This window comes from Cygnus atratus, chromosome 24 (assembly GCF_013377495.2).
Source record: "Cygnus atratus isolate AKBS03 ecotype Queensland, Australia chromosome 24, CAtr_DNAZoo_HiC_assembly, whole genome shotgun sequence".
Classification (NCBI taxonomy): Eukaryota; Metazoa; Chordata; class Aves; order Anseriformes; family Anatidae; genus Cygnus; species Cygnus atratus.
This window is the reverse complement of record NC_066385.1, coordinates 5,685,525-5,713,168: the sequence shown is the minus strand read 5'-3', so window position 1 is coordinate 5,713,168 and position 27,644 is coordinate 5,685,525. Positions and strand designations below refer to the sequence as shown.

General features: G+C 50.7%; 1 protein-coding gene across 2 annotated transcripts; it reads right to left on the bottom strand.

Annotated features, from left to right (window-relative positions):
* NUDT3 (nudix hydrolase 3) lies at positions 1-27,597 on the bottom strand. 2 transcript variants are annotated; one of them, XM_035569164.2, is made up of 5 exons: positions 25,086-25,545; positions 12,115-12,225; positions 4,268-4,312; positions 3,397-3,481; positions 1-2,491 (listed from the first exon to the last, which is right to left on the bottom strand). In XM_035569164.2, exons 1-5 carry the CDS (start codon positions 25,182-25,184, stop codon positions 2,322-2,324), a joined length of 510 nt encoding a protein of 169 aa, XP_035425057.1. In that variant the 5' UTR covers positions 25,185-25,545; the 3' UTR covers positions 1-2,321. The 2 variants fall into 2 exon arrangements, with proteins under 2 accessions (XP_035425057.1, XP_035425058.1); XM_035569165.2 differs by lacking the exon at positions 25,086-25,545 and adding an exon at positions 27,514-27,597 and having other exon boundaries at positions 36-2,491.
* Positions 27,598-27,644: the final 47 nt, after the last annotated feature.

Genomic DNA, 27,644 nt, shown 5'->3' with positions numbered 1-27,644 from the left:
ACTGTGTTAACAGCATCAATTCATGCCACATTAGAACACTTTCTTGGCACAATTTATTTTTCCGACCCAAACAAATAAGCCATTAGCAAGTCATTAACAATATTCTACCCTAAATTGTCAGTTTAACAGCCCTGTAAAAACATTTTTTTTTTTAGTTTAAAAACAAAAAAGTGTGCATGCTATTGATATTAAAACTGCAGTTACTCTTTCAGGAGTACCGGCTGTTTTGTCGCAAAGCGTTTCCAACATCCTAATCTGTACAGAAAAGACAAAAACTCAATCGAAGGCAGTAGATGGCTGTGTTAGGTACCACGCGCGGCTCGGTGACAGCGGACTGTTTGAATTTCTCGTACACTTCCAGATACGATATATTCAAGCCCTTTTGAAAGTTTGGTTCAGACCGATCAGCACAGAGTAAGGAAGCATTGTACGTTCGTCTCTAAGTTGAAGTGAACTGAACTGGTGTAATTTAGGCTCGATTCCAGATGCTCCGTTTCAAGCTACTTCTTGAATAATGCCTCGCAGCTTTTTCTTATGCATGGTTTTTCATGTTAGCAATCACTGGCACTGCTTTTGGCCTGGCTACTCCACACCGATGAAAGCAGGGAGAACAAGAACAGGAACAGAATAGGATCTTAAAATGAACAGCTTCTTGCCAAACCAGCAAGGATACCATTCCCCCTCGTCCCAGGCTCCATGGATATTTCTATCAGATTTTCATATGTTAAGCGCTTCTTGGGAAGAGAGAAAAACTCTGGAACAGTGAGTATTTATTAGAATATTTTTTTGTTAAATAAAGAAGGAAAAAAAAAAGAGTACTGCAGATTTAATTTCACATCTTGGCTATGCTCTGACAAAGGAGAAGTCACTGACTCCAGCAACTACTTCTTGTCCCAAGCCAGGGATTAATTAATGCCCCTCCCAAAACTTGTACCTGTCCCAACCCACCCCCCAGCCCCAACCCTTCCCATTTTATTTCTCAACTAGACAACACTGTTGGCAAATCAAGACAGCATGAAACTTACATCAATAAAAACAGAACAAAACAAAAGTGAAGTGTGCCAATGCATCAGGGGAACTATCCTATTCAACGGTGTACTTCTCCAACTAGCAATTCTGCTCGGGAGTCAGCTGTACCTTTCACGGAGGGAGAGTTTAAACATTCTGAGCACGCTCCACGGCGCAACTGTAAGTGCTGCAGAACCACAGGACGAGAGACCGAACACCTGAATTTCCCCCCCCCAGGACTCCTTTTTCAGGAATACACATGGTTATCCAGCCAAGGGTTCGTGCAGTAACACTCAGTGAGTACAATCCGATGCTTTAGCACAAGTTACAATATCCAGTTCAGCACGGTATAAGGCATGTGGACAAGAAGAGACATCAGCAGAACGCAGCAGGATCAGCAGAACAGCATTGGTGATCGACGCTCCAGTTTGTCAGACTTCGAGCCCGCTCTGAATCCCCGATTCCTACCACAGACAATTAAATTCATTTTCTGTCGCAGCGTTTCTGAGGCTATGTATTTTTGGCCGAGTGTTAAAAGACCAACTCCTTTTGTTTCATTCTGATGTAAAAAGCAGAAACATTGGCGGAAGCTGTAGGAGAAGCAAGTGAGCAGCAGGGATGTCTGCAGGTGATCAAAACTCTGCCCTCAACTTCAAGTGTCACTGCACTAAATCGGGGGATACTGAATGAGGAGTAAACTGGCCCAGCCAATAGCACTGTCACAGAACGTGTATTTAAAAAAAAAAAAAAAAAAACAGAACAAAAGGCAAACAGATTAATTATGAACCTTTCTTTTCAGAAGCAGACCAGGATTAAAAAAATTCCCGCAAAATTAAAACGTTAGATTCTCCACCTAAAAAAAAGTTTATACATATGCGCTGAAAGTGACCACCACGCAGGTCTGAACAGCACCTTACAGTACAGACTAAGACTTAAAGAGCTGATCTCACATTTGAAGTCTTTTAATTAAAAAAAAAAAGTGGCTATGGCTGGGATGACACAAACGGGACACTTCAGAACACAAGGCAGAGGCAAAATTGGCAGCCTCGCTCACCAGGCCATGGAAGCGGTGTAACGGGAAAGGGGCACTTCATGCACAAAATGTATTTTACAAAATACATACCCAAAAAGCAAAAAAGCCAACAAAAAAAAATCCCACCTTGCACTAAATTGCAGCACTCTTAACACTTGCTCTGCCACAGACTGCTGCCCATGCCTTGTTTGATAGAGGAGGCAAGTGAAAAAGGGGAGGGGGGAGGGAAATCCACGTTTCAGTCTGGTTTTCAAAATTTCTCTCCTAGAGACGTCTTCAGTCATCTGATGTCAGACACGGAGCTCTCAGAGTACGTCGTGGTCATGACTGGAGTGCCGTTGTTTGCCAAACAACCTTGCCTCAAGGTTTCAAAATACGAGGCCTGCACCGGTTTATGATACTGCAGAACTTTTATGGCATCTTCTATCTTAAACCATTCCCTTTTCCTTCCTGCGGGTAGAAAGAAAAAATCAGTAGATGCAACAGAATTGTTATCTTCTCTACGCTGATTAGCTTTCGATCATTGTCATACACACTAGTGCTGCAAGAATCGTTTCAGCCTGCAACAAAGCATCAGTTCAAAAGGCACTAGGAAATTCTCTCTCAGTATTCTGTGATCTCGAGGGCCGCCCACTCCAAGCACCGCATCAAAGGCTCCTTTATCCCCGTGACAGGTATCTGTTTGGAGCAGTACATCCACTACCCCATCAGACTGGTATTGCATTTCCTAATTTACTAAAAAAATCTTTTTTTTTTTTTTTCCCACTTCTGCCATTCCTGTTCAAGCCAGATACTCGTTTTAGGACAACCCGTGACAACACGCACCAACCACCACCCAATTTCCAACAATTTCCACGTGGCTTCACTATCAGCGGACAGCGCTCATTTCTTACTCTGTCAGCAAAACCATTTCTGAACTCAGCCCGAGGAAAGTAAAGTTACAGGTGCTGCAGTGCTATTGACAAACCCTGCGTGGAACAATAGGTTCGTTTTCATTTAGGAATCTGATTTCAATGCAAAGATTTCAAAAAGAGAACAGGGAATGATTGATCCACACTGCCCACACGCATTTTCTTCTAGCTTTAGAAAGGACAGCTCTTCATGCTCTTTGCCTAGGATCTTACAGCGCAAGAATTAAACCCAAAATTGCTGCAGAGGCAGCTGTACAGCTGCAATGACTTCTCCTGGGCCACAGACCGAAGGCAGCAATTTGACCACAACTTTTTTCCCCAAGCAACCAAAGGACTGCAGCTTTTCTCGACCACTCTCACAAGGACTCCAGCTCCCCGAAGGACGCCGCGCTGGCGTTTCGTCTGCGTCGAACCAGTTGATGCTAGCAAGCACGAAGGACTTACCAATATTGACAGAGTCCTCCCAGTCTTCCAATACTTCTGTGACAATAAGTACGTAAACATATGTCCTGTGTTTCCTGTCCCGATTCTGGAAGGCAAAGGGGACAGGATAACGACAAGGCTACCAAAAGGGAAAAGGTGATGGCACACGGGGCACAGCGACTACAGGTTGTGCTGCCTACTGCAGCTGTGATGCTGCCATGCCTGAAGAGAGGTTTCCCTCACAGTACGATTAGTTCTTAGCTACTAAAAATGGTGCATTTTAAAGGACTGGTCTGAAAACATTCATAGGGTTGCAGCCAAAAAGTCCAGCTCCTAATCTGCAAGACAGTACTTGGTAGATGGGTATGGTTATAAATCAGTTCCTCAGCTGGAAAAAAAGCACAGGGAATATTTTTATCTGTTTTACACAACTGAAACAGGGAGACATAACCGCTGTGAAGAGCGCTCAAAGTGCCCGGTGCCCCTTGAGGACGCACCTCACCAGCACGCACGTGTTACTGCGCTCCTAACAGCAGCACACACACACCTCTCCAAATTGCAGAGGCCAGTTTGGTAACCGGCTCCTGAAGGTGCTAAAAAACTGAGGGCCACTGATCTCCACCTGATGGGTGGCTTTTTTTGGCAGCAAGGAAGGTATGAAGGCACTGGAAATACTCGCTGGTGCACTGGATTACCGCTAGTAACTCCAAATGAAACTGCAGATGATCAATGCCACTGAAAAGAGGAGCATGTTTTTATTTAAACAAGGAGCTTTAAGCTTTTCTTCAAATCAGTTATCGAGCTTACTTCACAACGAGCTGGGCAGTGCCTTGTCCTCCAAGAGGATTTCATACATTAAAACTCTACAACCCCATCCACGTCTGAAACTTACCTCAAAAATTCCCACTAATCTTCCTAACGTCCCTTTCACTCCAGCCTATGGAGAGTTCAAAGAGAGAAAAGAAAGGCTTTAGTGACAGCTCAGTACAGATCTCCTCATTTGTCGTGCAGGAGCAGTTCCTTCAGGACAGGAAGCGAACGCTGTAATTCAGTTAATCTGAGAACAACATGGTCACAGGAGAAATGACAAACGTATCGTGAGCTCTAACCACGCAGGCTTTCACAGGACTACTTCTCTTTTTTTGTATTCGAACCATTTTGGATTCGGTCTGGAGGAAGAAAAAGGGTTTTTTTTGTTTGTTTCTTACAAGTTAATAACATAACCTGAACGACCTCCACAATCTCCTCTAAGGTTAGTCTAAGCGTGGATAAAGTTTGCTTTGGTGTTTTGCAGTTCTACCCATGTAAAATTACAGCTTAAGAAAAGAACTTCAGAGCACGTATAAGACATCCCCTTACACTACCAAAGCGACGTGACAGCTTCGAGGATTTTCAGGGGTGTCCTCCGTCCACACCAGCAAACTAAAGCAAGCATAAAACACTTGCAAAGCTGTAACGTGACCTCCCTAACAGGAACACGACTCGTTTTGATACTCCGCAAAACGCAGCTACCCATCGAAGGAAGGCTTTTGAATCAGACACAGAGACAAATCAAGAGGAGATCTAAGCAGCAGCTGTGTCTCCTATTTGAGTACTACCGAGTATCCTCCCTCTTCATCTGATTTGCTGCCGCTTTTTAGACATCCACGCGCTGCTGGGGCTCGGTCCCTATCCTTAAGTGCTGCTTCACTGCTCTGCGCTCTGGTGCCTGCCTCATGCATGAATGCAAAACGCCAGCCCACTCGCCTGCCCCCAGACCCCTCCTTTTTTTTCCAATAATTTACATTCCCTTCTTTTTACGGCTGTAAATGGTTGGAACTCGAGTGCTCCAGAGAAGATGACATTTTGCTCCATGACTTACTTGGTCTGAAACAACGCACACAACCTGGCACACAACCCAGCCACGTCTGGAAGGTAAATTCACTGCCATCTTTGGCAGCTGGAACACATCCTGAGCAGCTCAGGAAAACAGCGCTCCTGCAGCTTGGGTGTATAGACCTGAGCATGTCGGGCTTTTTTCTTCTCTTTAAAAAAGGCATTTGGGTGAGGGGAGCTACATCCTTGATACAAATCCTCTGTCCTAAGCAGCCAAGATACTGCTTTCTGCTTGTTCAGCTACTAAGCAGCTGCTGCGCAGTCACATGCTTTTAGAAAGGGAGACCTTTTATTAATTAAAGGCTAGGTAGGCTCCTGTTAAATAAGCACGGATAGCAGAACGCCGCCGCCGGAGCGCACATCGCTCTCGCTGCTAACAATAGCTGGGGGCAGAGCCACCCCAGGAGAGGAAAGGGCTTTGGAGCTCCCACTGCTACCAGCACCCACAGAACCCAAATCCTCCCTGCGAGGCGCTCCCTGACCTCCGCTTCCAGGAAGCAGCTTTTCAGCCGAACCTTTTCTGTTGTTTTTGGATGCAAAACGCGCCGTCTCACCGGTACTCCTGACGTCCTGCTCGGCCCATAGGTGGGCCACTGCCTGTTAACCACCGGGCTATTTCTGGAGTCAAAGAGCAATTCCATGAAGGTCAACGCACGCGTGTGTGCGCACACCAGCGCGGCTGGGGCGGATAACTGGTTCTGACCTTTGCAGACGAGCGATTTTACCTCATCTGCAGAGCTGCCGCTGCTAACCTGGACTGATCTCCCGCAGAAGTGAACTGGACAGCAAATGCTGCAAAAGAATTTCATTCAAAGAACAAAACTCGTTAAGCAATCTCAAATGCTGGCTTTTTTTTTTTTTTAAAAAAAAAGATAAGCAGTCCTATCAGCCAGCTAGCAATAACAAAGAGGAAAGCAAGGCTTCCACCTTCCCAACATACATACATACATATATTAAGAAGTGAAGCGTAATCAGCTATTTCAGGTAAATAATGGTCTTATGCCAGTTTTCTCTACTTCTTCCTGACGGTTATTGAATTGCTGCTCTCCTTCCTCACCTGTAGAGGCACTGAACCAAAAGCCAGCGATGTTGGGATGGTTTAGCAAACTCTCCTACCTGACTAGAAACAAATTTATCTCCAGGCAACTACCCAGCCTGGAAACGAAGCAGGAACACTGCACGACCAGCATCCCAAGCAGCTTATTCCCAGCTCTAAAAGCGTGCTTGAACTAATACAGGCAGGAGGAGCCCTTCCTCGTGTGCTGGTTAAGCCGAGAGGCGAGCAAAATAATGCTGTCTGCAAACCAAGATCCTCCTTCTCCATTCTGCCTAGCTGTATTCGCCCAAAAAGGCATGAACACTGATTCCAAGACGAATGTGCTGTAGGAAAAATCACACCGAATTATTATAACAACTCAAAGAAGTGCCAAGGTTTCCTTCATATAGGAATTTGCCACACGCAGGAGCAAGCGGCAGCATAAATGGATCGCTTCCAACCAGCTTCAGGTTGGCCACGACAGAAGCGAGAAACACCAAAGCCTAAAGGCTGGGCTGCAAAGCACATCAACCGTTAGATCCTCCAGTCCAGCGACTCTAGAACCCGATTTTACTGGTATCGTGAGTTTTCAAAACCTATAGGACACCTCCAACCTGGGCTGAGTTATACACCAGTGCTCGATACAGCACGTAATCCGCACACAAAAAAGCCAGCCTCCGTACAATCGCGGCTTTGTTCGAGGGGACAAGAGCACACGAAGCAGAACTCAGTCTCCCACTAGTTTCTAACAGAGTTGCCTAAGATACCGGAGCTAAATATCTGTGGCTGTTATCACCAGAGCAAGCCAGATAACGACCAGCACAACTGCTCTTGGAGCACGCTCCCAATCTGTCGCTTCTCTACGGGCCACCCCTCAGCACCTTCCCTTGCTGCAGGACAAGGAGCATTTTCTTGGAAAGCTGGACGTACAGTCACAGGCTCATCCAGGACTGGAGCCGGATCTAGCTCTTAATTTGCTCCAGATGACTCTGGAATTTCTCCTCGGTAGTAAACTCATTGGGAATCCTCTGCCCTGACGGGCCACACCAGTGCCTGGCAGAAGCAGCACAATTTATTTGGGCACTCGTTCCGCCACCAAGCATTGGAAGTAGCGCGCATGGAGCCTGTGCTGCCATCCTCAGGATCCACGCACGTCCTCAGAGGGGCAGGAAAGCACCAGCAGGAAGCGTTCCACCTGGAGGTGTGAGAATAAACTGAGCGACGGCATCCCCGGGAAGAGGCACGCTCCTAAAAGGAGACAGAGCTCACAAAGGCAGCTTCATATTCCCTGCTCCGAGCACACGGCGGACCCGAATCAGCTTCCACTCCTAATGTAGTCCGAACTGGAAGGAGAGGCAGGCTTAGCGAGAGCGTGCGAGTGTCAGCAACACCCAGCTGCCCCAAAACAGCGCCCGACTTCAAACTGCTGCTGCACGCCCCGAGGGGAGGGCTGGGCGTTCAGGACAAGGAACAAAAATCTAGAGGAAATGAAGCTTTACTAGTTCTGCTGCTCGTGGAACAACTTGTTTTAATAAAGAAAAATTACTGAAGACATCCAAGAACAGCAGGTTCAGGTTTCAAAGCTGAAAATAAGTTCGGGTCAGATGCAAAAAGCAGCCTGCAGCAACACCATCTGTTCCTAGGGACAGCTTTTATTTCCTTCCATCTGAGCTAAGGAAAACGTGGGTTGGAATTTCAGCTATTTTACTTTGCTCTATTAGGCTCGAAGCCTGCATCTACTACAGATTACTGCTGGGCAAGAGGACCGTGGTAAAACACCCAAATCTTTGCTCTAACACTTGCAGCACTGAAGGCAGTAAATCACACCCAGAGGGACTGCTAGCTTAGACAAGTCCCGAAGACACCAATTACACAGCAGCTAGGCAAAATTTCTTCCTTGTGCCTCAGAGAGGGTTCTCCTTACTCACCTAACCCTTTCCTGCAATACCACCAATACGTACCTTCGCACTGACGCAGTATCCTAACAGACCGAAGAGCTTCCAAACGTTAATGCTCATTCTTCTGAGGTCTGAGCGCGCACGGCGGCGGGCAGTAGTGAACTTGGTCTATTCGCACCGAACACTCCTAAATCTACGACGAGTTCAAAGCAATCACCTCAGCCATTCCCTCATCGTCCCTGACGTGGTATTTCCAAAAAAATAAAAGATACGGGGCTTCCTATTTTTCCTTCTTCCCTAGCACTGAAAAACGTCATTATTCATACCCTACATCACACCCAAAACACACGAAACGGAACAGATTATTTATAAAACACGTTTTAAGAGGAAAACTACCGTCTAGCGACCAGATCAAAGCGCTGGCACGATGGACTATTTCTGATACAGGCATCAATTGCCTGTTTGATCCCAGCTGAAGCACAACTGATCTGGCTTTTGGTTCCCATGAAGAAAGCATGACTAACACGCCCGTAGTTTTATAGAACTTGACATTTGCTAAGTATTTAAAGGTCAGGATGTGAAAGATGCTAGAAGTGCAAAATTAAATGCCTTTGGCTTTAACAGATGAATGTGGAGGCTTTCTTCAAAGTCGCTCTGTAGTAAGTTTAATTTAAGGCATCTATTTCTAAAACATGTTCCTCGCCAGTTGCTCACACCCATAAAAAAACCCTTACTCCCAACGTGAGATTAATTTTGGGGAGAGAACGCAACAGCAAAAAAATCCAAGAATGAAGACAAATATACTACCTCGGTACTAACTATTGTTTTAAAAGGCCACATCACTTTTCTAGAAGGGGAACCTTACAACATGCCTGGCGTTTGCAGCCGTGTAAGACTGACTACCTCATTTTTCAACAGTCTGTCAGAAATAAGCAGTTTTACTGCAAAAACTCTGCTCTCATTCAGCGCCAGTGTGCTCGCCTACTGCTACTTTGCCTAGAAAGAACGCTCAAGACCTCGGTCACTTCGCATTTCACGCGGACAATGGCGAGCGTGACAAGTGTTGGTACCTGTCTGCTTTAATACATCTGCCGGAACAGATTAATGTAGATAAGGAGTGCCTCAAACTAGGACAAGGACTAACAAACCGGGACAAAGGGATCGCAGGTTTCACTCAGAATTAACATTGCATTTTCAGCTCAGCAATACCAAAATTCTGAAAACCAAGAGGAGGGAAAAAGTCAGACTCCTTTAGGTGACGATCGCTCCAGCAACCACACGTTTAAGCTCAAACACACACACGGTGGAATTAAAAGAGCGAATGCAGAAGTTAACATTCTTAGCTTGGGGGAAGCGTGTTTTAAACAAGAAAATGCATACCACGCAGAAAGAATGAATTGAGAAAAACCAGCCTATTGTCATCTTCAAAGACCACAAGCAACTGAAAGGGTAACGAGTCCTTCCAGCTCCTCCAACTGGCTCTTGTTAAAATGGAAAAGGCATACCAAGGGCCGCCAAAGAAAGTCTGCAAACTTCTTCCACAGCTTTGGTCAGCACAAGAGCCACCTCCTTTTAGGATAAAAGTTCCTGCGTGTTCACAGGCACGGGGGACACGGGATTTTCTCTCTCCCAACGCAAGCAGCCGAGCCCCTCTGCTCAGCTACGCTGGGGCCTCCTTGCGACCGCCAGACGTACCCGTCCCGGGAGAGGAGCTCAGAGCTCAAACCTACAGGGAAAGCAGCCTCAGCTGCAACCTCCCCGAAAAAGCCTACCTTCACGTGAAAGGACGAACGAGGATTAGCAGCCTAATTCACACCAGCGAGCTCCAGCTAGCACGCACACCAGTTGCCCAGCAAGCAGCCTCCCAAAAACGCTGCCCTGCCAAATCAAGAGCACGAGCTGGGAAACTGGGTGCACGAGTCCTTTACAGCAGCACAGCTGCAGCAGAGCAGACGTTCCCCTCCTGCACGCACATTCCCCAGCAACACTTTACAGTAAACAGCTCGCCGAGCCGAGGGCGGTTGAGATACATTCTGATTCGGTGGACGCAGCACGAGCGGCGTCCCGGAACACAAACATATTTGAGGAAGGCCGTGCACAAATAAAAGCTGGCCCCCGTTTTCCACCTGTGTCAGCTAGTCTCACAATCACCAGCTGCAGGAGAGCTCGGGGCGATTTTACACACGGCGGGCTGCTCCTCCGCAGGCCGCTTGTCGGAAAGCTGTCATCGTGATAGGTTTTGATAGCTCCGTTTGGGGCTCCCACCCTGCACTCGCATCGAACGCGGCTCGGTGCGGGGCTCTGGCAGTCCTGCCGCCTTTGGAGCTGCCGTACCGTCTGTCGAGCGGCATTCGAGCAGCGAGGTACTTCGCTGGGAATGACTCAACCCTGCCAGGCTGCCACGGTTTGAATTACATTCTCATTCGGCACCAGTCCACGTGAGCGAGGGAACACCAGCTGAGGGAGAGGGGATTATCTCAGCCAGCCCGAACCAGTTCCTTCGCTGCAGATTGAGCCCACGCCAAGGCTTCCTTTCAGCCACTGAGCTGTCATGGAAAGAGAGCGGCTCTTCCAAGCTCTGCGCTGCCCGAGAAAGGGAGGGTCGATACAGATTTATTTTAGGGACGTGAAAGGCGAAGCCACGCGTCTCCTGAACGAACCTTTGACTTCTGCAGCAAATAATTTAATTATTAATAATGATTAGGTTGTAATACATTAAATATCGTAATTGGAACACTTCTGTTGTTCTGGTTAAACTCACCTCGGCTTGATTACCGAGTTACTAAAAAAGCCAGAGCTGTACTACAAGCTGGGAACACAATTTGCAAGCAGCAATCCGCAGGACTAGAGAGACCTAAAAAAAGAAAGTCGCCGTATCGCTTCATAGCTTTCTGACAAACTGCTGGATTATAAAAGCAACCAAAGAGAAACACGCAGCTCCGGAGCTGCCGCATCAAGGCCAACCATCAAACATTTTGTTAGAAAGCAACAGGTATTTCCAAGTACTTTGCGGGGGGAACTTGACAGACGAGACAAATAGAGCAACTCCTGGGGAAGCTTCCTCCCAACTCCCATCAATTCGCTCTTTATTTCTGTTCTACAGCACCAAGATTTATAACCCTCTTGAAAGCGTTTTAATCCTTCCTTACGTAACTAGGAACCTACTTGGTCATCCGTACATAACCACTTAATCATTTCTGAATCCACGCATCTCTCCAATTCAATAATATTCAGTTCTAAAGACCAATTTTACACACAGCGTAACCAACTACCATTTGCTGACTTGAAAATCCTTTAAAAAAAAACGTTCTTCCAGCTTTAAAAGAAAAGCACACCTTCTCCATACGGTTCAACGTGTGCTGCTATTTGACCCCATTTCAGGAACAGCTCCAATTCAAAAACAAAACCGTGAACACATCAGAAATTGTTGCTTATGGTAACTCTGCAATCAATTTCTGGTATTCATAGAAAACTCAAAATATATCGTAAACCAAAACTTATTGACATTCCTATACTTGAGGTGTCTTCAGTGGCCCGTAAGGGCTTGTTTCTACTTTATACCTAATTATTAGCTCCACAAAAGCAAAGCTTTTTTTTTTTTTTTAAAGTTCTTTTAAGAAAGCATACCTCACAGGAAGGTAACAAAACAGAGAATATCATTGTATGCATCGAAAGTTTATAGCTTCATTTTATCCATTTTCAGTTAAAAGTACCAGGTGAGGAGAAGTTGATGCCAAACGAGAGCCTTAATTACGTTCCTACGCTATCTGTATTTAGGACTCTGGTTTCCCTCCCACGTGGCTATCACCAGTGACCCTGTATTTCTCCCCACCTCGTGAAAACAAGCTGGAGTGCTGAAAACGCTCCCAGAGCCCCGTCCAACACCGAACAGCGAAGCTCCAGGAGCCCCCGCTCTCCTCCGGTCCTTACCTCTTCACAGACCTCTCGCACCGCGGCCACGTTGGGCTCCTCCTCGGGCTCCATGCCGCCCCCAGGGACAATCCATCGATCCGGATGACGACTGCTGCTCACCAGCAGCACCTGCGGAGAGCAGAGCACAGCTGATGGATGAACTCACAGCAACGCTCCTTTTCAGAGCCCAGCTGCAGGAGAAGAGGTGTCTTTGTACCTCTCGCACCTCCAAATCCAACGCGAGTCCTTGGAAATGCTCTGCTCTTCCCAAGGCAGTTTCTTTACCCCCTGCAGGCAGCTGTGCAGGCTGCATGATCAACGACAACGAGGCACTCCAGCACTCCCAATTATTTCAGCCATTACCTTCTCGTCGCTCTCGAGCATTGAAGAATAAATTAAGCCTCCGCATACCAAACCAACAGTTTGCTATGTGATACGGCACCACAGAACGCACACTGTAAGAGCCTGCTGCCGTACCCAGTCACCACACAGCCCTGACAGCTGGGGATACGTGTCGTGCACCAGGACGACACTGCCCAGAAGCTGCTCGGCACCTCCAGCCTCTGCAGAATTTCCTTGATTTGCCTTTATCAGGACCTTTGGCCTCGCTTACCTCTGCAGCGACATTAATGGTATACACACGGCAGGTACCCGCCCGCCAAAAAACGGACACGGAATTGTTTTAGCGAGGTTTTCAACTTCCCCGCCTGCCCCTTCTTTTGTAGCAGGCACCGAGCTCAGCCAGCTCCGGGGCCAGCACTTGGTTACTTGGGGTTTGGTTGAGGTTGTCCAAGGGGATGTTTAAGCAAAATATAAGTTTAAATAAAACCACCTAAAAGCCTTACAAAAGGGCTGCAGAGATGGACGGGTTGTTTTTTCATCAGGAAAATGATTCAACCACATTCAACCATTTTCACAGTAGTCATCTTTCATAAGCATTCTTTGTGGGATATTTCTTGAAGCGCTTTATTCCGATGTAAGCCTGCTCTGTACGGTTCTCTCTTTGTCTTACTAAACTTCCTTGCTGTCTTTTGGAAACAAAAAGCTAGCTAACAAGCTCAACTGGATGAAGCTTTTCCCAAAGAATTCCGAGGCACTGTGCTTATTAAACTTACTTGCGATACATCCACGAGCAGAGATGGAAACTAAAAACAAAACTAATACTGTTTTTCAGCTCTCTAAACACAGCTCGTTCATTAGAGTCATCGTGCCATACTTTGTCATTTCACTGGCACAAAGCTCGGAGCCAAAGCAACTTGCTCCAGAAACTTTCCAACATACCAGTCCAATTAGGTTACAGGCCAGCTGTAACAGTTTCAATCAGACATTTCAAAGTTAAACTGCGCGAGGCACTGAAGTCCCAGGCTTTCCTGTGTAAATGTTGATTTACCAGTAGCATAGGAAAAGATTTACACTAATTACCAAGAAATCTACCTACAGAATTCAGAATTACACATCTGAGGCAGAAACAAGCTCGAGATTTCAGAGTTTCGCAGGACTTTTCTCTTCTGGAAATTCTCATCTGCCAGCCGACCACCCCACAAAGTGATTTCATTTTTGGGGGGCCCAGGAATGAGGGTGGCCAACGGGCTGGGGCACGCAGGGCTGAGGAGAACCAGGTTCAGCTGCAGGCTCCAGACAGCGGCTCTCCAACCAGGAGCAGCAAAGCTAAAGGCAGAAATTGAAAAGGGGTCACAACAAACGTTTTGGCAACTGCTGGTCTAACCTTTCCTAAGCCTGGAACTAAACTGGGGGTTCTCAGGTGTCAGAACGTCTCTAATCAGCAGCCTTCTGTGGATCCTACTAATTATAATGCCTCAAAGCCTCCTCTTCAGTCGGAACCCACACCTCCGTCCTGCAAGCCGTGAAGCGGCATCGTTTATTAAACGATCCCCTTTCAGCCCCCGAGCACTGCCCGACCTGTCCACCGAATTAAGGCAACCTGAACGCGCACCAGAAAGGAGTTAAGCCCGATGGGCAGCCTTCATCCTGCAGCTTCCTAATGGAGCAGCTTAACTACTGCCCGTGCTCTGGCTCATCGTGCAGGTCGTGTAAGTGACGGAGCAGCACCCACGTTACATGAACACCCCATGGCACTGGCCTTCTTCAAGGGAAGGCAGAATTCCTTCTCCCCAGGCGCCCAGCGCACACGGACCATCAGCAGCCTACGCAGGCAGCGGACCCTCCCTCGTCCTCAGCGATTTTGGGGCTCCGAGGCGCCCAGCAGCCACCACCTCCGCTTCGTGGGCTGTGGGGACACAGGGCTTGGACTCGATGACCCTCGTGGGTCCCTTCCAACTCGGATATTCTGCGATTCCACGGCCGCTGCAGGCTCAGCACGCGGGGCGTGCAGCTGGCCTGCGCCGTCTTCCCCCGGCGTCTGTTCCCATCGCGTTACGGTGCTTTTTTGACTTCATCCTGGCTCATCACCAGTACCACGCACGGAAGAGCTCGGACTGAAATTCCTGCCTCCAGGTCAGGAGGCGATTCCGGGGACAAAGTTAAAAGAAAAGTAACGGACATTTCAAGCGGACGCCTTCTTGTTGGGTAAGGAAGACTCGAGGTTGCGGTTTCTGGTTTCAATGCAGAGTCCCAGCTCAGAGGAAAAGGGAAAAAAAAAAAAAAAAAAAAGAAGCAAAGATGCAGAAGCAGCTCCCTGCACACCAGCAGAGCACAGGGGTCACGGCGCTGAACTCCTGCCACCTTCCACTTGTGAGAAAAAGTACCTGCCGAGGGAATGGCTGTACAAAGACTTCTAAAGGAAAGCCTGCTGGATTGTTTAAGACAATGCTTCACCAACACGCTAGTAGGAACTCTGAGGTGTACACAACAGGTTTAGGCAAAGTAAATTAACTTCAGCTGGTCTGGCAGTTGAGCATTTTCTAAATAGAATTAGCACGAACAACCCTCGCTGGGAAGGAAAAACCTGTCATTCTCACACTTTTATGTAATCAGACTAGTTCCTGTTTAATAAAAAGGAAATCCCATCAAGAGAGAGCAGGAAACATGCCCTACAAGGTCATTCTTTTAAAACAGCTTTAAACAGGATATTGCTACCAATGAGCTCCCCCAAGACAAAGGGAGCTGGTTCACCAGGAGGGTGAGACATTGTTGTACTCCGAGCCCCCACATCTACAACCGGCCCGAGTCCCGGGAGCTGCGACGCATTCAAAGGCGCCCAGTAAAAAGGTCACCCGAACCGCGGCTTTGGGTTGTAAGATCTTACAAACAGCCCCAAACCCAGGAACACGAGGCCTGCTGAAAGCCATTCGCACTTGGGAGGCCCAGCCCGAATGCTGCTTCCAAGGCAAGAAATCCTCAGCGGAGACCTTCTCCCCCCGCAGCCGGGGGGAACACCACATACCTGGCCAGGAGGAGACGCCAGGGGAGCAGGGGCTGCTCCCTTGCAGGAGAGCGATGCGAGTTTGTGTTCCTGCCGTAACAAGGTCGAAATCCTTCTCTAATTTCCACCGAAAAGCCAAGACAGAGAATGGCAGCTACCCCTTCCCTTTACAACCTAACGCTACAAGAACGTTACTCGATTGCTCAGTTAGACTGAGCCTGCTCCAATACAGTTCTACCGCATAAAACCAACAACTTTTAAAGGGTGTCCGCTGGCACCTCACATCCCTGGTACCTCAATTTTCGCTGGTGGATTTCTTTATTACATAAAATCATTCACCTGGCTATAGAGCAACAAAGAAATTTTAATCAAAACCGTCATAAAGAAGAGCGAACGTCACTTATCTCTGACATCTGCTTAAAAGCAGAGAGGAAAACACCAGATTTCTCAGAACTGGAATCGTACAAGTTTAATCTCTAGGGCGCAGCCTAGTCATCTGCGCCCCTCACCTCGGGCAAGGCAACCTCCAACACCGGAGCTGCAGCAAGGTGAGGCTGCAGTAACGGGAAGCTGCCCCTTTCCGGAGCCCTGCATTCACGTCCACTTCTCCCTCACCCTGCAGGAGACACCAAGGGCCCCCTCGCTGCTCAAGGGAGACTTGGAGAGCTACCCACCGGCACCTTTGAGAGGATACAACCTAGACTTTTGCGTTAATTCAAGCCGAACCACAAAGGCAGGTTTACGTTTCTGTTTTATTCTTGCTACGCAGCTGTCTTTAAGATGGGGGCTGAGGCTCTTGGCTTTGAGACTCTTGGCTCGGAGATCTCGGGGGCAGGTTTTGGAGCCCAGTCTTGGTGGGAAAGCGTTTGCAGGTATCACGTCGGCCAGCCAAGTTCTGTTTTCCAGGATTTGAGAGACAATTATGTCATTTCAAAGTAGGGAAATGAGCAACACAAGCCTCTTTGGCAAGGCGCACGGCAGCCCAGAAGTGGCTCTCAGACACAATCAATGAAACAAGAGAGAGGTTAGAAAAATAAGCAGAGTTTGTTTGAAGCTTACAGCAGGGGCTCCTGAGCTGTAGCCCTAACGGTAAGCAACCTCCAAAGCAGGAGGCACTCAGAGAACCAAAACCCACCCCGGGCTTTCCCTGGGAGGAGGCAGGAGAGCAGCCGAGGCACCTGAAGCTGCCGGATCCCCGCGCGGAGCCCGAAGAGCCATGGGAAAGGGGAACCGAGACTGACCCCGGGATAAACCCGCGAGCCCCCGGCACACGATGCTGCCCTTACCACAACTGCACTACAGACATCTTTTTTTCTTCACATCACGTTATCCTCCTGAAGGAACGGAAAGCAAAAGCCGGGCAACCAAGGCCAGGCAGAGGATTCCCTCTCAGCGCACAGCGCAGGGCCGGGGGGACTCCCGGCTTCTTCCCTGCGACGCTCGATTTCAACAGCGGCAACCTCCCATAAATAAAACAACAGTGGCGACGCTGCAGGCAACTCCATTCCTAGAAAGAGGCTGCACAGAGGCGTTACGGCAAAGCCTCAGAGAGCTGCGACGTTATCAGAAGCCGGCCTCCAGTGCTATTAGCAAAAGAGCCGTCTACCTTCCCGTCTTCCAGGAAGGGGACGCTCGCAGCAGACGCCAGCCCAGGACCATCCGCCCGGCAGCGCTGCCCATTTCGAGGCAGCAGACGGGACGTTAAAGACGTGCCCTTTGGCCCAGCACCGCTCTGCTGCCAGAAACCCACTTCCAGCTCCCGGCCACCCGAACGGCCTCCGCGTCTCCCTTCCTGTTTCCCCCGGTACTCGTGCCGTGCCCCACGTACGAAGCCCCCGGCGTTTCAGGCGAACGTTTCGTTTCACGCTTTAGCGTTACTTAGCGGGGCGGCGGCTGCGGGAAAGCGCCTACCGCGCTCGCGCCACGCTTTAGGGAGACTGGCGGAGAAGGAGGCTGCCTTCAGTGACTTTCGCCCGTCCAATCTGCCTTTGTCTGAAAGTTTCGGCGTAACAGGAGGCTCCGCATGCCGCAGCTCGGAGCTCAGCTGTGCTAGCGACGCTCCGAGTTGTCCTCTGCCCAGCCAGGATACTGCAGCCGGTACAGCTCTGTGTGTCCAGCATAACAACGACCTCCGATGCTTTACCCGCAGTTCGCAAGTGCTCTCGCAATCCCTAGGTGCATTTACTGCTTTTATATCTGGCAGAGCCAGGGGCTGACCGCATCAAACCACCTTGAAACGCTACGAACGCAAGGCTGAGAAACCGAGCGCACGAGGAGGAGGAGGAGGAAGAGGAGGAGGAGGAGGAGAGGGGCACCCAAAGCCATGCAAAGCCCACTGCCTCCCATTTAGCTGGCGGGAACACAGCCCCGCTCACGCTACCACAAACCCCGCGTTTTGCCAAGCTCCCGGCGCAGGGCAGCCCGAACGAGCGTGCCAAGGAGCGCCAGGTTTGCGGGACGGCTGCCCCCACCCTCTCGCTATTCGGGGCACGTCACCAAGCTAGCACATCGCCCCGCGGCACCGAGCACACAGTGGGCAGCAGGTTGTAGCCAGCTTTAAACACGGCGATGTCTCCAGCCAGCACAAGCAGCACTGAAATACCTCAAGCCGCAGAAAAAGCCCGTCCTGAGCGTAACGGGAAAAGCACGCTCCTGCAGGAGCACTGCTGCTCCTCAGCAGGACACATCTTCTTAGGGAAAGGGTTTTTTTCCACAGGCACCCACACCCTGCTCCGTGGCAGGATGAGATTTGACTTACAATGCTGTATCGGGAAAACGGAGGCAGCAAATCAATGACAGAAAGCTCACGGAGGAAATTGTTCACGCTACAGATCTCGACAAGAGGAAAGCCTGAGCCTTGGAAAAGGAGGAAGAGGTGAACTGGAAGAGGTTCAGGTCATTTCAAGCGCTTGGATCACACCTACAGAGTTATAACCAAGATGAAAAATAAAGAAAATCCCGTTGGTTTTTAGGCTACTTCTTAGAATAACAATAATAAATCATCCTGCGCCGCGCTGCTGTGCCGGCTTCAAAATGCCACGGGTCGCACTGCTGTTACTACACATTGCCTGTAACCGTGGAGTGCCCGCTAACCCCTACCGAAGCGAGACAGCCCGGAGTCCCTTCCCTGCATCCCAGCTACGCCACACAACTCCTCGGCGAGGCGCTTTCAGGGGGACGAGGGGCGGCAAGCAGCTGAAACGCCTGCGCGGCGCCGCTCGCCTCGGCAGCGCGGGGCTGATAACGCGGCACTCCCAGGCAGAGCCCCCCCGATAACCTGCTTGTGCCTGCTGACACCCCTCCGGTCACCGCGCAGCCCTCGCACAGCCCTTCCAGGCAGACCTCTCCCAGGGGCACGCTAGCTTTCGAACCGTCTTTTTATTTTTTTCCCTAAGGAAAACGATGGGAGTATTTGGTGGTGGGTTTTTTTTTTTGCACAGACCGAACGGCTGCACGTCAGCAGCTGCCCCTGTGTACGCCGACTGGTTTGCCTAACAAGCCCTATTCATAAAAATACAGCTTACAAAAAACCTACAGCCGCGAAAACCCTCGAGAAGCTTTTCAAATAGAAGTAGTTAATTCCACACAGAACATAATCACGTTATTTACACAAGAAAAAGTAACTGCCCAAGTGAGTAAGAGTAAAAATAACATGAACCATCTGAATTATCTTTTTTTTTTTTTTTTTTTTTAAAAAAAAACCACCTACCCAGTAGGTAATTGTATCCCTCCGAATTTTACACGTTAACGTGAAGTTGCTGAGAACAAAGAGTTGGTGTGCACTGGGCACTGCCCAGCAGAGAGCTACGGACACAAACCCTGACACACGCACGCACCGCGTGGGAAAGGACCGTGAGCGGCCGGTGCAGCCGCCCAGCTGGAGTGAAAAAGAGCTACAGGTTACCGAGACTGCCTCCCTGCCTCCCAGTTACGGTGCTGTATACAGCACCTGAACGCTGATGGTTACTGCTTATAAGGCAGACCCGTGAGTTTCCTCATTTTGCCCTATCCCAATTGTTCCGGGACACCCCACCACAGAGGTACGCAGCCCAGCATTAAGACAATTCTCCTAATTTCAAAAACAACAAACACACACAACACAGTGATAAAACCCAAGCACACGATGTATTTTCCTTCTGCTGAAGGGAAAGAGCTGTTTCCCCCAGACCCCACGGCCACCCGGCCCTTTGGGAGCAGCCCCAGCCGCTCGTACCTGGCTCTGCAGCGGGGGCAGCGTGACGGACCACGGCCCGGAACCGATCCTGAGCGTAACAGAGGGGTGGTGGCACACAAGGACGAGGAGAGAAAGGCAGGGAAGAGCTGTGGCCTCTGGTCAGACGACAAGAGGCTCGGAGACAAAAGGGATTTCAGGGAACTGGCAGGAGAAGGGACAAGTGCCACAAGCGCCGCTGCTCCCGGGTCCTTCTCAGCAAACGCGTGGGTTGAGGGGACCCTTTCCAAATTTGCCCCTTTCCTTCAGCTGCAACAGAACGAAGACTGGCTCAGTTCTCCAGTTTCACAACAGCTTACAGAGCTTCCAGCAGGATAAGCGAAAATTTAACAATTCTCATCCTTTTGTACTTTGGCAAAGTACAAGCGAGCACGGAGTTGCTCGTCAAATTGCTCGCGAAGGCTTCCATTGTGAAAAGCCAGAAACCACTTTTTAGACGAAAGCTCGGTTTTTGCAGACGTTTGTACTCTTGGCCTTGGAGAACACCAGCTACCAGCAGAGCAGAGAGGGGCAGGAGAAGCACAAACAAGAGAACTATTTCTAAACTGGCCTATATCCTACTGGGGATGTGGTAATGTGTTAGCAACAGACAGGGAGACCTTTATCTGGTTTCAGCCACAAACCTTTTGTGTAGCTGAAGGGAAGGTAAAGAGTCAAGCTGAGCCATTGGAACGGGGACTCCGAGGCCGTATTCCCCTGACAGCTCGACGATCATATGATGCTGAGCTCCCTTTACTCCCAGGCAGCAAAGCACTCCAAGCGGTTGCAGCTAATAATATTTTTATACCGAAGGAAACGCACCAAGGATGGCAGAGGAACGCCGAGCGATCACCAACACAGCCTACAATTAAGGCTGGAGAACTGCTGTGCTACACCAGCCTGGCTTAAAGCTGACCCAGGAGAAGCAAGAAGAAAAAAAGGTTAGTTTGCACGCCAATTACTTCCCCCAGCCGGGGTCGGTGCGGGGCTGCAGAACCGCTCCTTCTGGTGACGGCGCTGCCTTGGCACACGCGGAAAACCGCGGAGCCAGAGCGCTGACCAGACGCCGTGTGAAAGCGCGGTGTTCTCATCTTAATTTAGACTCCATTCACGACTGAAAAAAAGGACGACCGATCCTGGATGCTATTCTTCTGGAAGCATTTCCTCCAGAAGTCTTTGAAAACTACCAGTTGTTAAGGAGCAGCTTGTCCTTTCACCAGATACAACGCAGGCATGCTTCAACCCGTAGCTCCACCAGCGCGGGACTCCAAGCCAAACGGCTCCTTTTAGTTCTGCTCAGACGTAACCCAGAGACGCTGCCGTTAAGCAGGCTTCCATCTGCTTCGTAATAGTAAGGCATTAGTAAATTTTCTGGAACCCTTGCTCATTGAAACAGCCGGTCTACACAAAAAGATACTTGTATTATTTAAAAATAACACCCTCACAGCAATGCCGAGAGGCGCTGACCTCACGAGCAATAAAAGGGGTGATTTCAGAGAGAACAAGACTTGGGAGCTCCTGATCTGCACGCCGCCCCTCTCTGCTGTCCCAGAAGCAGCAAATATCCCGGGAGTTTACTCCATCGAGAAGCTGAAAGCGGCAGAGTCCTGGGGTTCTGCTGCCGCCAGGTTCTCTGAAGTCTGCTCACACCCTCTGAGTTAATCCCGGCGATTCCCTTGTCCTCCCTCCTGCCCACAGAGACCCCTCTGCGGTGGCGCACCGTTTACCAAACACCACAGACACGGACTTTGATGCAGCCCAATTAAGAAATGTATTTTTTTTTTTTTTTTTTTACCCCATTTGAGATTCAGCCCTAAATGAATTCTCCCTTTGCTGCTTTCTAAAGGGCTGTGTAACAAAGGCAGCTTTTCACCCAACGTCTGGTCTTCCAGAAACGTTCCAGAGCTGCTTTCATGTCCAGGAGTGGAAGCTTCCAAACCCAACACAGAGAAAACGTGCATCCTCAAGCAGCGTGCGGAAGAAATAAATCACTTAACTAAAAAAGAAGCAAGGAATTATTATGCTAGGCCTCTTCTTTTGCAAATATAATGCCTAACGAAGGACGTGCTGTTTTACCAAGCCCCGTTTATTGCCGAGACTTTAAAGAAAATTAAACCTGCGGACCGAAGAGCTAAGGGGTAAACGCCTAAAAACAAGCACAGTCTCCTCTGTAAGCGTAAACAGAATCTCTCTCATTTCTTCTTGTTTGCTGACGAGATTGTTTAGTTCAGGAACTAATTAGGGGCTCAAAAAAAAAAAAAAAAAGGAAAAAACTTTTTTTTTTAAATCCATAGTGGGAAGGGAAGGAGAAAAGCAAGAGATAAGAGCTACCCTTTCTTAAGCCCTTAAAAGAAGCAGTAACCAGAAACAGCCCAGCCTACAAACAAATCGCTCTTCAGCACTGCAAGTTTGAATTATTTATCAAAACTTGCCTTGGGCCTTTATTTATTTATTTAAAATCAGTTTAATTGATCTTTAACTAACGTATTTTGGTTCTGTTCCCGCCCCCCCCCCCGCCTGGAGAAACCCTTCAAATGGATCTCAATTTCCATTTAAATAGAAGCAATCAATACTAAATAATATCACTGGCACCACAGCGTTATTTTCCAAGAGAAAATGAAAACCAAGAAATCTTTCTGAGTCAAAGCATATTTTCAGAGTTAAAGTATGTAATTGAACGTGGACTGATGACACGTTTCCAGTTACTGAAAGAGTGCAAGCAGCAACAAGACCAGAGTAGCACACTTGTCTCAAATTAACTGAACTTTGAATAAACACCAGCAAATGAGAACTAAGCTAAAAATAATTAGGAAAAAATAATAAAATCAAGGTTTCTTCCCTGCTGATTTAAATTATCGATACGAGCATGATTTACGTGGCTCCCCGGCCTAAGACGAAGTGCAGATCTGCACAGCGAGCCCACCCTGGTACCTATCGGTTTGACAACAACTTCCCTAAATGCATTTCTTGAACACTCCCACCTCGCAACCAGCGACGGAAGCAGGCACATCAGAGCCGAGAGCGCCCGGCGCACCTTCAGCTCTCCGTTAAACACACGGATACCATAAATAAAATCAAAGCAGCGCTGAACGGCCGCGTGATGTCCTCAGGAGGCCAACTCCAACTCAAACTAAGGCCATCCCGCACCCTGCCCAGCACCGCTCCCGAAGCGGTCAGTGCTCCTTCACGTCACAGGAGGGAGCAGCAGCTACCTGAGCTCGCCGGCGCGCTCACGGGAAGGGCCAAACACCCGGAGCGGCCAAACCTAAAGCGGGAGAACGGCGCTCGGGTGAGAGCCCACGCTGCCCTGGTACGCGGGAAGTCTTCCAGGGCCGCGTTTGCAGCCTCCGTAACAGACCTGTGGAAACGACACGGCACGATCAGGGAGCCAGCCAGCTCCTGACTCCTGCTTCCGCAGCTGGAAAGGGATTTTTCTGCTCTAGGTCCTATAAACTGAAGACTGAAGTTGCATCAGCTTAAACGAGACTCGGAATCCACTGAACGCTGTTGCCAGCCACAACTCTGACACAAAGACAGCCTTCAAAATCTCAGCCTTAACCAAACAGCAGCTTCAACTACGCTGCAAGAAGCTGTCCCAAGTCAGCGTGCCTCTGGACGAGTTTACTTTTACTTCTTCATCCACCTCAGGTCAGCATTGTGAAACCTTCACGTTAACGAACCTTTGTGCCGCCAGCCCCACAGCAGCCCCGGACACACAGCAGCCCCCAGCCCCGAAGCAAGCTGCAGTCCGTGGCACTCTGCAGATCGAGGAGATGTAAAAGAAAGGCCAACGACGAGGCAGCAGCCGATTGCATCAGGTAGCTGTTAACATCACATTCGTCTTCTTAACCAGAGCGTAATCAAACATGGTCAAACACCTAATCCTTGAGAGGAATTGCCACATTTGCCTCACAAATTGTGTAAAGTTGCATCAGAAAACTCAGATGCCTTCAACCACGCGTGCTGATAAGCCCCAGTACCATTACACAATGCGATTACGTTCTTCTTCATAGTCAGTTCAAAGTACCATAAATTCCCTGAAAGTCAGGGGAAGGACCAGCTACGATGAAAGCTGCACCAAAACACGTTAAACGTTATTTATTTCAGACCACTTCGAGTTGAAGTGTTGACACTTCACCATGACAGCACAGCTACAAGGGTTTTGTTCAGCCTCCTTCGCCACGTTAAATAATAACTGAACGGTATGCTAATTTACTTTCCTCCAGTGAACCGTCTGCATTCCCTTCTGATTTCCTGTAGCTACAAATAGGACAATCAGGAGAACAAAGCCTTTAGTCCTGCCACTCAGGAGCCAGTAAATGAAACGAGGTACTCCTGACTCCCTAAGAAGCAAAAAAGACCTGCAGCCGAGTTTGTCCTGAGCGCTGCGAGCCCACCTCAAAACCGTGTTAAAAAAGAATTGTGAAAAACGCACATCTGAGCAAAGTTCCTCGTTGTAACTTCACAGACAATAGGAGCACTTGGCAACGCAGCCGCCCCTAAACTAACCAGTTTACCTTTAATTCCCACTTCCTCCCAAGCCTCTCTGGACAGCAACTTCTGGCACTCCATCAGTCCCCTTTTATCCCGGTTTCTTTTTATAAAGCCAAGGTCAGGTTTCCTCTCCTATCTCATGTGATGTGCTGGACTGAAGTTCTGCCAGCGTGGTTGGTCCAGTCAACTGCCAAGCCCCATCCCGTGCCACAACGCTCCTTACCAGACTGTTCCACCACCCCAAGACGTGTAAGGCTTTCGTTCTGAGCAGCTTTCTTGCGTTCAGTAACACGGGGGGGGGGGGGGTGTGCAGACCCCCAACCTTCCCACCGGCGTGCAAACACACGTCCAGCAGATCCCTGCTGCCACTCCGCAGGGGACGGCGAGGCAGCTCCGGGAGGGCAGCGTTCTGCACCAGGCTGCTCCGAGGCATCCAGCCGCACCTCGCCGGCTGGGTCCCAGCCCCATCCCGAGCCCTGGACGCGCACCGCCCCTGTCCCTACCCCTGTGCCCCCCTGCCCCTTCTCGCTCCCTACCCATCCCTTCTCTCCCCCTAACCCTTCCCTTACCCCTGCCCCTCCTCGCCCCTACCCCCTTACCCCTGCCCCTCCTCGCCCCCGTATCCCTGACCCCTCTACCTCTGCCCCTTCTCGCCCCCACCCCTGCACCTACCCCTGCCCCTTCTGCCCCCACACCCCTGCCCTCTCTATCCTTACCCCTTCTCCCCCTTACCACTACCCCTCTCCCCCCTACCCCCCTGCCCCTCCTCGCCCCCGTATCCCTGACCCCTCTACCTCTACCCCTGACCCCCTACCCTACACCCCTGCCCTGCCCCCTCTCCCCAAGCCCCCCCCGGTGCCCCCGGCCCCTCACGCAGACCCCCTTTGCCCCGGCCCAGCCCCCCCGGGCCCTGCCCGCCGCCCCCCTCCCTCCGGCCCTCACCTCCTCCTCGCTCTCGCTGCGGAAGCACAGGCAGGCCGCCCGCTTCTTGTAGCCGTCCCCGTCGTAGGTGCGCGTCTGGTTGGACTTGAGCTTCATCATCCTCCGCTCCGGGGGCTGGAGGGGGGCGGCCGGGGGCGCGGCGAGGCCTGAAGGGGCCGGGAAGGAGCCGCCGGGGCTCCCGTGAGGGGCGGGCGGGGAAGGCCGGGGTGGGGGGGGTGAGGGGGGGGGGGGGAGTACGGACAGGGACCCGCCTCCCCGCGAAGTCTCTCGCTCTGGCTGCCTCTTTCTCCCGCGGGCCGGGAGCCGGCCGCTACTCGCTGCCGCCTTTCGGCCGCCTCATCCCTCCCGTCGCTCCCAGCCGCCCCGCCGCCGCCAACGCTCCGGCCACCGCCGCCGCCTCCGACGACGACCGCGACGCCATCTTGGGGCACGCTACGCAAACGGCGCAGAGCCGCCGGGCGGGGGAGGCGGCGGCGGCGGCCGCCCCCTGGCGCTTCGCCGCGCGGCCGCTACGCAGACGGCGCAGCTCGGCTTCCAGAATCCCTTCCCCCCCCGCCCCCCTCCACAGACACCGCCACCACGCCTCCGCCTCGCCACCGGCCCTTTACGCCAGCAGCGCGGCGCGGCCCTTCGAGAATAAGGCGGCGGCTCCTAAGCCCTATTGGGGAGCCCGGACGGTTACGCAAAAGGCGGAGGGAAGGAGCCGGCCCCCGGCGCACATGGCTCCGCTTTGACAGCGGCTCTACGCAAAGCGCGCAGACGCCGGGCGGTGAATAGCAGGCTTACGCAAGGGCGGCTTACGCCAGCGGCGGAGCGCCGGCTGGGGGCAGCGAACAAAGGGCAGGGCCGGGGCCGCGCCGGGGGGGGCCCGCTAAAAACCGGCCTCGGGGGGGGGCCGTGAGGTGGCCCCTCGGGCTGCCCCCGGGCTGGGGGGGTGCCTGCACAGCCCCGGCTCGCTGGGAAGCGGCTCAGGCCCTGGGGAGCCCGGTAGCGGCTCCTTGGGGGGCCAGGAGGGAGGTGAGTGCTTTGGGGTGCCCCCAGGTTGGGGGGCTGCTCTCAGCATCTGGTTTGGCTTCGGCAGGAGACAGGCAAAAAGAGAAGGGTCGTCCACCTTCAGACTGCTGTGATTTGGGGTTTTTCTTGGATAAACGGGGCCTGGGCCCAGTGGAGGCCCCGCCAGGCAGCACCCCATGGAGGCAGCATCCAGAGAAGAGGGCAGCAGGCGGGGGGCTGAGACCCCGACCACCGAAATGCTCCGAGGGCAGAGCCAGGAGCTGTTCGCCCCCTGCCCTGGTCACACAGAGCTCCGGCTGGGTGACGCAGGAGGTTAGGAGATGGGGAAGAGATTAAAAAAGGTAATATTTCCTTTGTGGCACTGCCTTTAGACTAGTCCTCTTCACCCCAAAACAAAAACGATTTATACACGTTCACGTGGATCTTCCCTTCAGACGCTCTTTTTAAAAAATAGCTTAAATAAAACATTTAGCTCTCCGCACCCGTTGTTGCCTGCTCAAGTACTCCAAGGGAGTTGATAGTTGCTTAATTCCACACAAAGCTGGACATTTTGCTGAGCACAACACTGCTCCCCAAATAGCAGCACAACTGTAAATGCATAGGAGCACGCATAAACATCGCCACAACGTGAAGTAGGAACTTGGAAAAGCCCCCGTGGATCTGGACAACCTAAAAGCTCACGGGTATCACCGGCAAGTTGAAGACAGAGCTCCTTTAACGCATATTTGCATTAGGAATTAGTCTGTGAAGTGCATCCTGGCTAAATCCAATCATCTTTTAGCTAAATCACAGCCCACAAACTTCAGCAGTTAATTACAACAAAGACTTGAAGTCTCTCTGCGCAGTTCCAACCTCCTCAGAGCTCCCATTAAAGAAGCTAACTACACGCCCACCATCCCCCTCAGCCCCGAATTAGGGCTGTGATCAATTCCTTTCCCAGTGGGCTGCCTCACACCTCCGTGCCATTAAGGCTGCCCCACAACATCCGACCCGTGAGGCTGCAGAAAACCGTTCCCCATTGGCATCATCCCATTATTAGTTTGCGGGTGACATCTACTGGCAGGCCGCATACTGCAGGGGACCCGTCCCAGCTCTGCTCAGCTCCAGACAGCAGATGCTGTCACAACTCCCTCGTTAAGGCCCGGTTAATTAACCCCCTGATTTCAGAACGAGGACAGAGGGAACAGCGCCCTGCCTGCATTGTCCGTGTTCAATTCGCAGGGGACCTTGGGCCAACACAGCCGAACCGGCTGAATTTTCCGTCTCCGAAACAGAACCGTCCCTGCGGATTTACTAGGAATGAATTTCTTCCTGGGCAGAGCAGACAAACTGCCCGCAGCACTTCCGTGCTGCCCTGAGCCAGAGCTCCTCACTCCTCCCTACGAATCACCTTTACACGTTAGCAAAGCCTTACCTCAGCAGCCACCAAACCCTGGAACTTCCTCCCCGTAACCCGTTTTCTAATCAGGAGGTACCGCACCATCGGCACGGCACGCCAAGCATCTGGGTCACCCCTCTGCTAGGCGAGCTCTAGGCTCAGGCGCT